We start from the raw sequence: 12,057 nt of genomic DNA, 5'->3' as shown, positions 1-12,057 counted from the left end.
AAGCTGACATGTAGGAGTTGTTACCTTGATTATGTCCCTCTTCTCAGCTGAGATACTAAGGGAGAATTTCTACTTGACTGAGATGAGATATCTCACTCCCAACGAGAGAGCTCATTCATTTTGTAAAGCCGGGTACATATTTTCCGTGTGCTTTATCTGATTTTCATTTGCTATCTGTATGGATAAGTGGATTTATTTGCTTTTCAATACATGTATTGCTCACATTGAGCCCAAGAAAGTGTGGGTCGTCTTTGTTTTCTCAAAATTAGCATCAATGTCAAGTGGGCACATTGACAAAATCCAAGACAAATGTTTCATGGACAAAATCAACAAAAACCAAACCGATGTCAATGAAAACTGAGGTATTACTGTCATAAACCAAGCAAGAAACTTTATCTATGTGGTCTTTAATATGTGGTCAAACCCTCTCTTGTGATTACAAATCTCTTCCAGAAGGCTCTGCAATGTGATGAGGCTTGATGCAATTCAAGATGATGTTATTCACAAATGTTTGGAAGGTCCTCATCATTCCACTGGGAATCTGTCTTTGACCTAGACTAGCTGGCTCTTCTGCATTAGAGTGTAGAATGACTTTCAGAAGAGCATACTTCCCTAGTCTGTACCTTGCCGAATATTTATTATCAGGGAGCCATTGAACAAAGTTATTTTTGTTATGTTTTCCAAGGAATATAAGCTGTATTAATGTATGGAAGGAAGATATCTTGTTGGAAAAGAGAATTAAATCCAACCACCGTGTTTTTTAAACAACAAACAATAAACACAATAAGATCTTATATTGCCTACATCTTTATGCAAGACATTGATAAAAATATTCAACAACACAAGACCAAGCACAGATCTCCAGTATATTCCACTGAAGAATTCTTGCTAGGTGTCATAGTGAATTGGGGGCTGGCCCTGAAGTCAGGAAGACTTGAGTTCAAATCCAGTCTCATTTACTGGCACTGTAACATGATTAAATCAGTTTGCTTTAATTTCCTCAATTGCAAAATGAGGAAAAATCCAATAACCACTTCCAAGAGTTATTAGGAAACTCAAAAGAGATAATGTTTGGGAAGAGTTTTAGCACAGTCCTAACACAGAGTAGGTACTATAGAAATGCTTTTTCCCTTCTGACCCCACAACAGTAGCCATATGTGAACTTGGGCCATCCAATTAGTTTGAAATTTCATACCCTTTTATTAACATCTATGTCATTTCTCTCCACCTTTTCCACAAGAATAATATGAGATGTATTTTTTAAAAACCTTGCAAAAATAAAAGTAAGCTGTATATAAAGTATTGCTCTCATTTACTACTTTAGTAATAACTATCAAAAAAGAAATTAGTTTAGTCTGGCATGACTTCTCTTGCCAAAGTCATGCTTCCTTTTCCATATGTTTGCTAAATACTTCTTTAATTATGAATTCTAGAATTTTCCCAGGAATCAGAGTTCACCTGCCTTTAGTTGGCAGATCCTTCTCTATTATCCCATTTTTGAAAATCAATACATGTGTGCTTCCCCAAACTTGTAGCTCTTCTCTATCACTACTAGCAACTCAGCAATCATTTTGGTTACTTCTTTCTGATGTGATTCACCTGAACCACATGACCTGGGATAGTTAGGTACTCTCTTAACTATCTCCTCATTGATCTTAGGCATCAGATCCCTGCTGGTCACTTTTATTCTGTCCTTTCCAGAATTCTCTGCCTCTTGGCAGAGAAAAGAGAAACAAAATGTGAACTTAACAGCTCTACTTTCTCTTTCTTGTCAGATGTCATCATCCCATATATACAGAGCAAAGTATTCTACCTTTTGTCCAAAAAGAGATTTTTTTTTTTAATAGCTGTTGTACTTAAGCATTCCTTGATAGCTTTAGCTCATTCTGAGCCTTAGTATTCCTGATAGTACTTTAAAAGACTGTGCCATATTTTGTAATCATTCTGATACCTGGCCTTCTGTACAATTTGTTTATAAATATAAATTTGCTGATGAGTCTGTGTACATCTACATAAGTTGTTTCAAACAAATCCTATTTTCCACTTCAATGGAATTGTTCCCTTTTGTGTCTTCAAAATTTCCTTCTTCAACCTCTCTCATCTCTTCTAGGCTGTCCTTCCTGTGAAGCATTTTAGTCCCATGGGATCCTTCCTTTCTTTACTATGACTTTTTTGAAATTTGGTCTCTAAAAAGCTAGGGTCCATGCCAAACTACATCCAGATTTCCTTTCTCTCTTTACCACAAACTCTGAAGAGACTGGATAGTGACAGAATGGAGTAGTCACTTCCCCACATTTTCCATAAAACCACATCTATCAGATCTTCCCCATTAGTGAGAATCAGACCTGGAGGAGAATTTTCCCTATTTGGTTCCTGTACTTTTTGAAGAATGAAATTATCAATAACACAAATATTATTAATTTCTCTGTGTTTGGCAAAGAGAGGCCTTCAGCACTTCTAGTGAAGTAACACTAGAAATTTATTTTTAATCTTAATTTAAAATGACTTTGAAGAAGTTAGTTTCATAGAACAGTCATAGGATGTTAAGAGTTAGAAGAGATCATAGAGATCATCTAGTTTAACCCTCTCATTTTGCTAAGTAACTTGCCCAAGATTACAAAACACCTTAGTAGTACACCACCAAACTCATAGGGTTTTATGAGGATCAAAGGAAAAATCTAGGTTGATGGTGCTGCAAACCTTCAATCCATATAAATGTTTGCTGCTATTATAATTACTGGTAGAACCAGTACCAGAACAATGGTTTCTGGCTCCCTGGGCTGTGGGTGTTCTTTTCACTTCACCTTATTGCCTCCAAATTTTACTCATCTCAAATGACTATTCAGAGCATGACAATCACCTCCTAAAGCAGATTCTATATTCTGCCTAAATAATATCATGGCCTTTAATAGAAATTATATTTTAAATTCCTAAAAGTTAACTCAGAAATCTTAGGAAGAAAAGGTACTTTAAGAAATGAGTATTTAAATTCTGATAAAATGAGTTCTGGCTATACTGATTTTTTTGTCTATGTTCAACAATAGATTTTTGCATTGTCATATCAACTTCAAAATCCAAAAAGTAACTTTTTCAATCTTAGGAAATATTTTTATCTTTTTCAAAACGCTTTGAGTATATGTAAAGGAAATAGGTATTGGCCACTCAAAGGCTGCCACCAGCAGACAGCTGCTCTCCTTCTGCCCACCTGCATTTACTCTCTCTTCCCAGAATCACTCATCTTTACGGTAGAATTTGTTATAAGTCAATAACCTGTTTTACATTCATTATGAAAGATATGCTGACCACAAAACACACATAACCTAATGAGGTTCTTGCTGGATACCTTTTCCCATCTGATTTCTAATGCAGTTCATTTAGAAGAGTAGTGACTAAAGAAGCCAGTCTATCACAGTGTCTACTACCAGCATTAATATTTATTCCTTCATAACTAAACCATATTCTGTCCATTTCACCTACTGGCAATGACATTCTTCATATCTACAGTAGGATTTAGCAAATCCAAACACTTAAGAAAAAATATAAGCATAAAAAACTGTTCCTACACATGTCCATAAATGTTTTCTATATCATAACAATGGTACCTTGAACAAAGGACACTCAGATAATTTACTGATTTGCACAGAGACAGAGGTTCAGTCACAGCCTGAGGTTCAAGTTCTGGCCCCTGCTACCCATTGCCTGTTTGATTTTAGACAAATCACTTCACCTCCTTGGGTCTCAGTTTCCACACTTGTAGGGGCAGCTAGGTGACACAGTGAATAGAGCACTAAGCTTAGAATCAAGAAGGCATTCTCCTGATGTCAAATCCAAACTCAGATATTAATTAACTGTGTGATCCTGGGCAAGTCACTAGACCCCATTTGTCTCAGTTCCCCATCTATAAAATGCACGTGAGAAGGAAATGGCAAATCCCTCCAGTGTCTGCCAAAAAAAACCCCAAAGGGGAGTCACAGAGTCACACACAACTGAAAAGGCTGAACAACAATAATAATTCCTCATTTGTAAAATGAGGGGATTAAAATAGATCTAGGTCCTTTCCAGCTCTAAAACTATGATCCTTTGATCCCATTATGACTTTCCACTTCTTCTCTCAGATTACCTCTCATCTATTCTGTATCCATCTGGGGAAAAAAAAAAACACTGGTTATTTGCATGTTGTCTCCCCTAATGGAATCTAAGCTCCTTCAGAGTAGGTACTATTTATTCTTGTCTTTTTTGGTATCTCTAGCACTTAGCTAGTACCTAGTACCTAGCAGACAGCAGACACGATAAATGTTGTTGCCAGACTAAGTATTGGACCTGAAAAAAAGAACTAAATTCAAATTCTATGTTGAGTATTAATTATATGACCTTGGGCAAGACACTTGACTTCAGTTTCCTTATCTACAAAATGGGAATAAATAATATCACCTACAGTATAGTTTATAGGAAAGATTGGCACTTTATAAACCTTAAAGGCATTATACAAATGCTATTATTATACTATTGTTTTATAGTATAGTAGTTTTTTTAAAGTTTGAAGCTAAGTAAAATAAAATACACCTGTGTAAAACACATAAAATAATTCTATATAAAAATTTTGAAATGTAATTCATATTAGGAATAAATCTACTTTCAAGAGGATAAAAAATATTGAGCACTATAACATTCAGACAACATAAAATTCCATGTTTTCCTTTCTTTAAACTATTTTTCTTAACTGAAATTGCCAATTATAATTCTATTTTGCAGACATAGAGCATGACTGCAAAAATGTGTTTCTCTTCAAATCAGTAAAAAATAAAGAAGCAGTAAGATATAAATACCCCCTATACATTCACATTCTCTCTCTCTCCTCCACCCCCACTTCCAGTCTCAAAAATTTAACAGACATTGCACCGCCTAGTGGAAGTAGTGTGACCAAAAAGGGCAAAATTCTCACAACTGCAAGAAAGCCCTATGAGGATTAAAAAAATATATACCATAGACATAAATATACACTATCTAATATTGCAGGGAACTGATTTATTTTTGCAATTAGACAAGGTTAAAGGATGGCTTTCTCAAATTTTTCTCTTGGTGCAAATAATTTGCTAATAAATTATAATAGTATACATTCAAAGTGAAAGGAAAGATATAAGCAAAAAGTAGAGCTGTTCAGTCAAAGCTTGAGAAAAACTGAAAGTATATGCTTTACAAACTTGCTAAATAATTCTGTTGAGGCATATCTGTGTTATGTATAACAGGTGTGTTTGCCAAGAAAAGAAGGGATTAATTTCATGATTAGGATATGTCAATTCAGCAATCCATAAAATAAGACTGGGCTACTAATGATTAATTAGTTAAATTTACCTAATATGTTTCAAGAGTTTATATAGGCTAATTTCACTTTAAGAATCTATTTACAGGGCAGCTGTGTAGTGCAGTGGATTGAGAGCCAGACCCAGAAACCCTGAGTTCAAATCAGGCCTCAGGCACTTCCTGTGTGAACCTGGGCAAGTCACTTAACCCCCACTGCCTGACCCTTAACGATCTTCTCCTTGGAACCAATACATAGATAGGTAAGGGTTATAAAAAAATAAATGAAAAGAATCTATTTATGGAGCAACTAGGTGACTCAATGAATAGAGAGCCAAGCCTTCAGTCAGGAGGTCCTGGGTTCAAAACTGGCCTTAGACACTTCTTAGCTGTGTGACTTTGGGCGAGTACTATTACTTAGAATTTTTTTTAATCTATTTACATTAGCTTATCAGATATATAAATAAGAATTAAATTCATTTACTTCTTAAAGGTGGAAATGCATAATCAGTCTAAGAAGTAAACATTTTTTGGCTATTTTTCTCCAACTCTAGATTTTTACAGAAATTTTCAAAAGCAAAATATGCATGTTGTCTTCCATCATTAGACTTGTGAGTTCCCTGAGAACAGGGACTGTTTTTTGCCTTTCTTCCTATCCCCTGCACTTAACACAGTGCCAAGCACATAGCAGGCACTTGAAAAATACTTGCTGACCAAGTAAATCAGAGACAAGCTACAGAACATTTGCATTTACACTTACAAGATACATATTAATCAGTTTTAAACTACCATACGTGCCATATTTTAAGGTTAGGTTTTCATTTGAAGCAATTCACTTGTTTATTTAATGGAAGATTAACTTTTATGCTAAAGCAAAGCCACACTCCCAAATCTGCTCAAAAACTTAAAAGCTGGTAGAGTTTACTGTAAAAGCCTTTGTCTTTACCGGATAAGACAAATCGACATACCAGTGAGTGATAGATTGGCCTCTATCTGATAACTACCACAAATGAGTACCCATGTCATTCAGTAGATCAACTAGCATTTATGAAGCACTTATTATGTGCCAGACACTGTGCTAATGGCTAATGTTCATAAAAAGGATGAAGAGGAGCTGGGAACAGTTGTGGAAACCTAACTAAACTAAATCCTAACTAAATCCATTTCCGACTCCAAACAAGAAAAAAGTAAGCCAAAGTCAAATCATTCAGTTTTCAGTTTTTCTACCTACAAAATGAGTATAAGATGTAATGATAGGGAGTGACATTTATAGTTTTTGAGGTTTATTAAGCACCTTACCTGTGTTATTTTATAATGATATACACAAGAACCCTTGGAGAGAAGTACTACAATTACCAGCATCCCCATTTTAAAGATAAGGAAACTGAGGCTAGGAAGGTGTTTCAGTGGGATTCTTCTGGATTCCAAGCCTTAGTTCTCTATCCACTAAGCACTGAAGATAACTACAAAAATATGGATAAATTTAGCCTAACAACTCAAGAAAAGTTCTTAAATATAATATTGAGCAATAAGGCAGAATTTAACAGTACACTAGCAATCAGGAAAACATTTCTACAACCCTCAGCATTTGAGTAAATTAGGACAAAACATTTTCTTCTTAAAAGCCCCAAACTCTCCATCTGTAAAAATGGAGATAACATAAGTATGTAAGGAGACCGAGTGAAAAGTACAAAGTGCTTTGAAATTCCTCAGATAAAGAAATATGATCTCAAGTTACCTTTTTTCAAATAAATCTTATCGGAACTCCACAGCAAATCATCACCCACAAATTGGGTGGCAAGTTCATCCCAGAAACCTGCTGACTAGAAACTGAATGAGGGCTTTTTATTTGGATATTATTAAAAGGAATCATATCACAACTCATCTTTTATTTGGATATTGTTTAATATCATAATACTCACCCCCAATCACAAGACTAATAGGAAGAAAAATTCCCCCCCTCCAAAAATGACTTTAGAATCCATCTTTTTTGTGCTTTAAAGTCTGAACAATCCTATGGACCTCTTCTTAGGATATAGGTTTTATAAGCATAAAATAAATAGGAGTGCAAAGGAAACTAATTCTATAGAAATGATTAATTATAAAATTTTTTATTTAAAACATAACTTTAATTATTTTAAAACAACTCCCGCACACACAAAAAATAAATATATTTTAAAACAAGTTCACAGAGTTCAGAAGAACCTCGCTGCAGACCCACCCCAATAGGTCAGGCCAACAGGGACTTATTAGGTGCCTGCTCGGAGTCTAGCCCCGCGCTAACTACAACATGTACTAACATCCCCCAGTTTTCCTCTTTTTACGGCCGAGGGATGGGCTTGGAGGGTCCCGGGCCGAGCAGGGGTCCCGCCCTTAACTCTAGCCAGGTTCCCACTTCAACCCGCCACGGATCTCCCGGTCAGCTTAAGGGGAGGGGAAAACAAGAGAAGGTGGAGGAAAGCTAACTAAATAAGAAAACAAGCCAAGGGGCGAGCTCTGAGTTACACTTGGGGGCAGAAGTGCTGGACCCTGGAAGACCCCTGCCCAGCTTCGCCCCGCCAGCCCCTCGGTCCTCCCGCAGCCAAGCCTGGAGAACTGGCACTTATTAGGCGACTGCTGCGTGCCGGACTCCGGATTAAAAAGGGAGGGATGGTCGCCGCCAGCCAGCCTGGGGTCCGGCTCGCGAGCCCCCCGCCCCGCCCCTGTGCCCCGCCTCCCGCCAGGTGCCGCGATCGGAGCCGGAGGCCGGGCCGAGGACAGCCGCAGAGGCGGCCCAGCGGTGCGGGTACCTACCTTACCTACGGGGGTGACGAAGGCAGAGGCCTCGCCCGCTCCTCCGACCCCTGCTCCTCCAGGCTCGGGCGCAGGATTGAGGAGCGGAGGCGAGGCGACGGCGGCTGCTGCTCAGGAGCCGGGAGCCGCGGACTCACTCGCTTACATCGCCGAGCGCACGCACGCACACTCACTCACACACTCACAAACACACGCGCGCGCGCGAGTCCACGGGGAGTCCGGCCCCCACCACGACTTCCCCGGAGTCACCGCCTGGGCCCCCTCCCCTTGGAGGAGGGGCCAACGGTGGAGAGGAGCCGCCCCGACCCGCCCCGGCAGCCCGCCGGCGTGGGAAGGGCTTTCCCATTGGCCCAGGCGACCGTTTGGTTCTCCGCCTCGCGTTCATTGGCCAGTGGGAGGAAGCCGTTCGCTACCATAATTGGTCCTGGTGGCGTCGGTGATCTACGCCCACCGTCCGTCAATCAAGCGACGCTCCGCCCCTGCTCCTCTCAGCTCTGTTCCCTATCCTGGCACTCAGTTGCGCACACGCCCCCTGCCTCCTTCCTTGGCTGGTCGCAGGTGGCGGGTGCTCCAGCATCCAAGAGAAGCTGGCTTGGGGAAAGAATCTATTACCTGGAGACTCCTGATACGAACTCATTATACCTTGGATCAGTTTACACCTGCTCAATTCCTCACCTCCCTGCGAGCCTTGGTGACCCTGGAAATAACCTCCATGCCAACCTTTCCCTAGAGCCCAACATCCCTGGAGAGGGGAGAAGAGATGATCGCGTAGTGGTATCAACAATGGATGAAAGCGCACAAGTTCTGGCGGTAAATGCCAACCTCTTATTTATAAGAGAATCTAAATTTGGATGAGAACCCACAAAGGATGGTTAGGAGAGAAAGTATACAGCATAAGTGTTTCCTGAGTAAATTATAAAAATATGCAATGATTGCAGGCTCCACCTATCTTTAAAAGCTTTATAAATGCCGGTGAGCAGCCCTACCCTCTCCAGATGGACTGCTTTTTACCTAGCCTCATTAAGTGTAGATAGCACGGTAAAATCAACAAAATTGTAAGGTAACTCCCTGATAAGAAATACCTACAACTCAGGGTGAAGCATATGGTCCAAGATAAAGTTAAAAAAGAGGTATGGGATGAAGAGCTTTATAGAAACAATTGTAGGGCAAGAAAGGGCCTCAGAGGAGGGGAACTTAACTGCTCCTTCTACAAATAAGGAAAGGGAGTCCCAGTGGAACCTTGGTTTTCAGTCGAATCTTGACCATCAGCTCTGAGGTGCAACAAAGACAAGATTCAATGTGATTTGGGGAAAGGGGAAAATGGCATAAGGGGAAAACATCAATGATACCTAAAAGGGCAATTAATTCAACCTTATGACATATAAGCAATGGTCTCCTTCCAGGTTAACTTAGGAACCTTGGGCATCCTTTCTCCAAGGTTCAACCCTAGCCCTCTTGAGGCTACACTAATATCAATATTGGGCTTCCAGCCATGGAGTAGAACATGCTATGCAAATTAAGTACAATCAAATTACCCCTGGCATGGGCTATAGAGCAAAGGGTAAAATGCAGAATGACCATTGAAAACAATGAAAGAAAAAGAAACAAAGGCCAGAGCATGGGGCCTAGCATAGAGATTTACATACAGTAAGGGTTAATATATATTTGCTGAAATAAATTGAATATTGATGTGAAAAAAGACCTGAAAAAATGAAAATATTATTGAGGGGGCATCTCTTCTTGACCACTTGCTTTAAATTTTTTTTTTAATAATACACTCCCTTTTTCCTTCTGCTTTTACAGGGACAAAGGGGTTGCCAAAGTCCCATGTCCTTTACTGCTGAACAAAAGCCCAATGGGTCTATCTAAAGTGGCCCAGGGTTTTATAGATCAAGGTTCCCTCTCCCCCTCCCCTTTTACCAACCAGTTCAATGGGAGCATCCATCTACAATGGGGGTTCTTTATCTCAACTCTGTGAACTTGTTTTACAATACATCTATTTTTTGTACAAAAGTTCCCATTGAATTGGCTGTGGGGAAGTGTGGGGAGTGGGGAAGAGGGAACTCTGATCTATCAGACCCTGGATGATTTCAGATAGGTCTTATGGGCTTTGGTTCAACAATAAAGGACATGGAGTTTTGGCAACCCCTTAGTCCCTTTTGAAAAAACAGCAGGAGAAAGGGATGTATTTTAAATTTTTTTAAAGGGAGTGGCCAAGAACAGATTTTCTATCAATAGACTTTTTTTAATGCTAACTTCCATCTTAGAATCAAAACTGTGTATTGGTTCCAAGGCAGAAGAGTGGTAAGGGCTAGGCAACGGGGGGGGGGGGGGGGGGGGGGGGGGGGGGGGGGTAGTGACTTGCCCAGGGTCACACAGCTAGGAAGTGTCTGAGGTCATAATTGAACCCAGAACTTCCTCTCTCTAGACCTGGCTCTCAATCCACTGGGTCACCCAGCACCTCATCCCCTCACCCCCCAAAATTGACTTTAAATACAAATGACTTTTGTTCTCACTCTTCTTGCTCTCTCTGAAACTTATATAGAGCTCTCTCTTTGGGTTCTTTCCAGGAGGAGAAAGAAGATCACATCATTCCCCCCCTCCCCCCTTCCCCTCTACCAACCTTGGTTGCTCAATAAAAGATGGCAAGCCTTAGCCCTTTGATGCCTCTTCCACTTTGTTTCTTTTCCTTAGTAGACCAAATAGCAATCATGAGGAAAGGGGACACCTCAGGAGCTCCTGTGTTCTTTCTAAACCAGTTGTACTGCTAAAGGTGTTCCCTGCCCCTACCATAACATTTTTCTAGGGAGAGGATAACCATAACACCCCTCAAGAAGACAAACCCAAACCCTGCTAGAAGACAAACAAACTGAGGTGATAAGATTGAGCAGGTAAGAGGTAGAGTAATGATAAGTCCCACTAAGTGTCTCATGATTTAAAGGTTTACATTATCAGCCTCCTGGGGGGAGAGTATAATGGGAGTTTGGGGATACTGTTAGAAGTCTTTGTCAAGGTGCACCTGTGAGGCTTTTGGGTTTTAGGCATTTCTTTTGTGGGGGAGAAATAAATAACTATTCTATACATACCTGGAAGTCTGAACACTATTCTGATCATCTTTTTACTTACAGAAGCCAAACCTGAGCTTTAGGTGATTTTTCTGGGTTAAAGCTCTGGAGTGGGGACATAAAAGAATACAAGAATGAGTGAAAAAAAGAGCTGACTCGTCTCCTTCAAGGAGATGTTTTCCAAGAGCAGAGGCTAAACCACACAGTCACAGAGAAGGACCTTCAGTCCTACAGATCTGTTGATACACTGTTGTTCCTTGAGAATAAGTTAAAGATACTTTAGGTGGAAATGCATAAAATTCATTAAAATGGCAGGACACACAAAAAAATTAACGCCATAAATGGTAGTCAGGTGAACTAAATCTAAAGTATCTAAAAGTATTTTCTGGCAAACAAATTACAGTTCAGATCTGGCCAGTTTTACTTAAATTGGACAGTGATATAGAAAACAATGTAAGGAGAGTAGAGAGTAGCTTCCTGGGGTATCTGAAATTCTACCATTAACATTTAGTTCCTTAGGCTGATTCCCTATCAGAGTTTTCTCTTTTGGTGTGAAGATATTTCTGGTACGGGTAACATATTAAGTCCCTGATGCCTTTACAGCAAATGGCTTTAGATCTTTTTTTCTCTTAGGAACTCTGAAAGCCCTCAATGCCTAGGGAAAGAAACTAAAAAATGAAGGCTAGAGCATAGAAAATCAATATATGATTTATTCTCATCTAACAACAGCCTTGAATGTAGACTCTAAAGCAAAAGTCAGATAAAAGTCAGAACACTTATTCATTCCTTTAACATAAATCCTAGAAGGAAGTCATACAACCAATAGGTAATCCCTAAATGTTAATTGATGATGATGATAATGATAAACATGCTTAAGGTGGCTGGTTGAAGATGGGCTGTA

At 39.7% G+C, this 12,057-nt stretch overlaps 2 protein-coding genes across 9 annotated transcripts in view; one reads left to right on the top strand and one right to left on the bottom strand.

Annotated features, from left to right (window-relative positions):
* MPP7 (MAGUK p55 scaffold protein 7) overlaps nucleotides 1-8,234 on the bottom strand; it is a 305,221-nt gene extending 296,987 nt beyond the window's left edge. For 3 of the 8 annotated variants that reach the window (XM_056800070.1, XM_056800065.1, XM_056800068.1), the window contains exon 1: nucleotides 8,097-8,234. The gene's annotated coding sequence lies outside the window, so the exon portion shown is untranslated. Of the gene's footprint in view, nucleotides 1-8,091 lie in introns of all 8 variants that reach the window. The other 5 variants (XM_001375831.5, XM_056800067.1, XM_056800071.1 and 2 more) reach the window with 3 other exon arrangements.
* Nucleotides 7,623-10,999, top strand: LOC103101122 (uncharacterized). Its single transcript, XM_007505293.2, has 2 exons — nucleotides 7,623-8,901; nucleotides 10,662-10,999. The coding sequence occupies exons 1-2, from the start codon at nucleotides 7,948-7,950 to the stop codon at nucleotides 10,728-10,730; spliced, it is 1,023 nt and encodes a 340-aa protein (XP_007505355.2). The 5' UTR covers nucleotides 7,623-7,947; the 3' UTR covers nucleotides 10,731-10,999.
* The last annotated feature ends 1,058 nt before the right edge of the window (nucleotides 11,000-12,057 follow it).

Source organism: Monodelphis domestica, chromosome 5 (assembly GCF_027887165.1).
Source record: "Monodelphis domestica isolate mMonDom1 chromosome 5, mMonDom1.pri, whole genome shotgun sequence".
NCBI classification, from domain to species: Eukaryota; Metazoa; Chordata; class Mammalia; order Didelphimorphia; family Didelphidae; genus Monodelphis; species Monodelphis domestica.
This window is presented reverse-complemented; position numbering and strand designations above follow the sequence as displayed.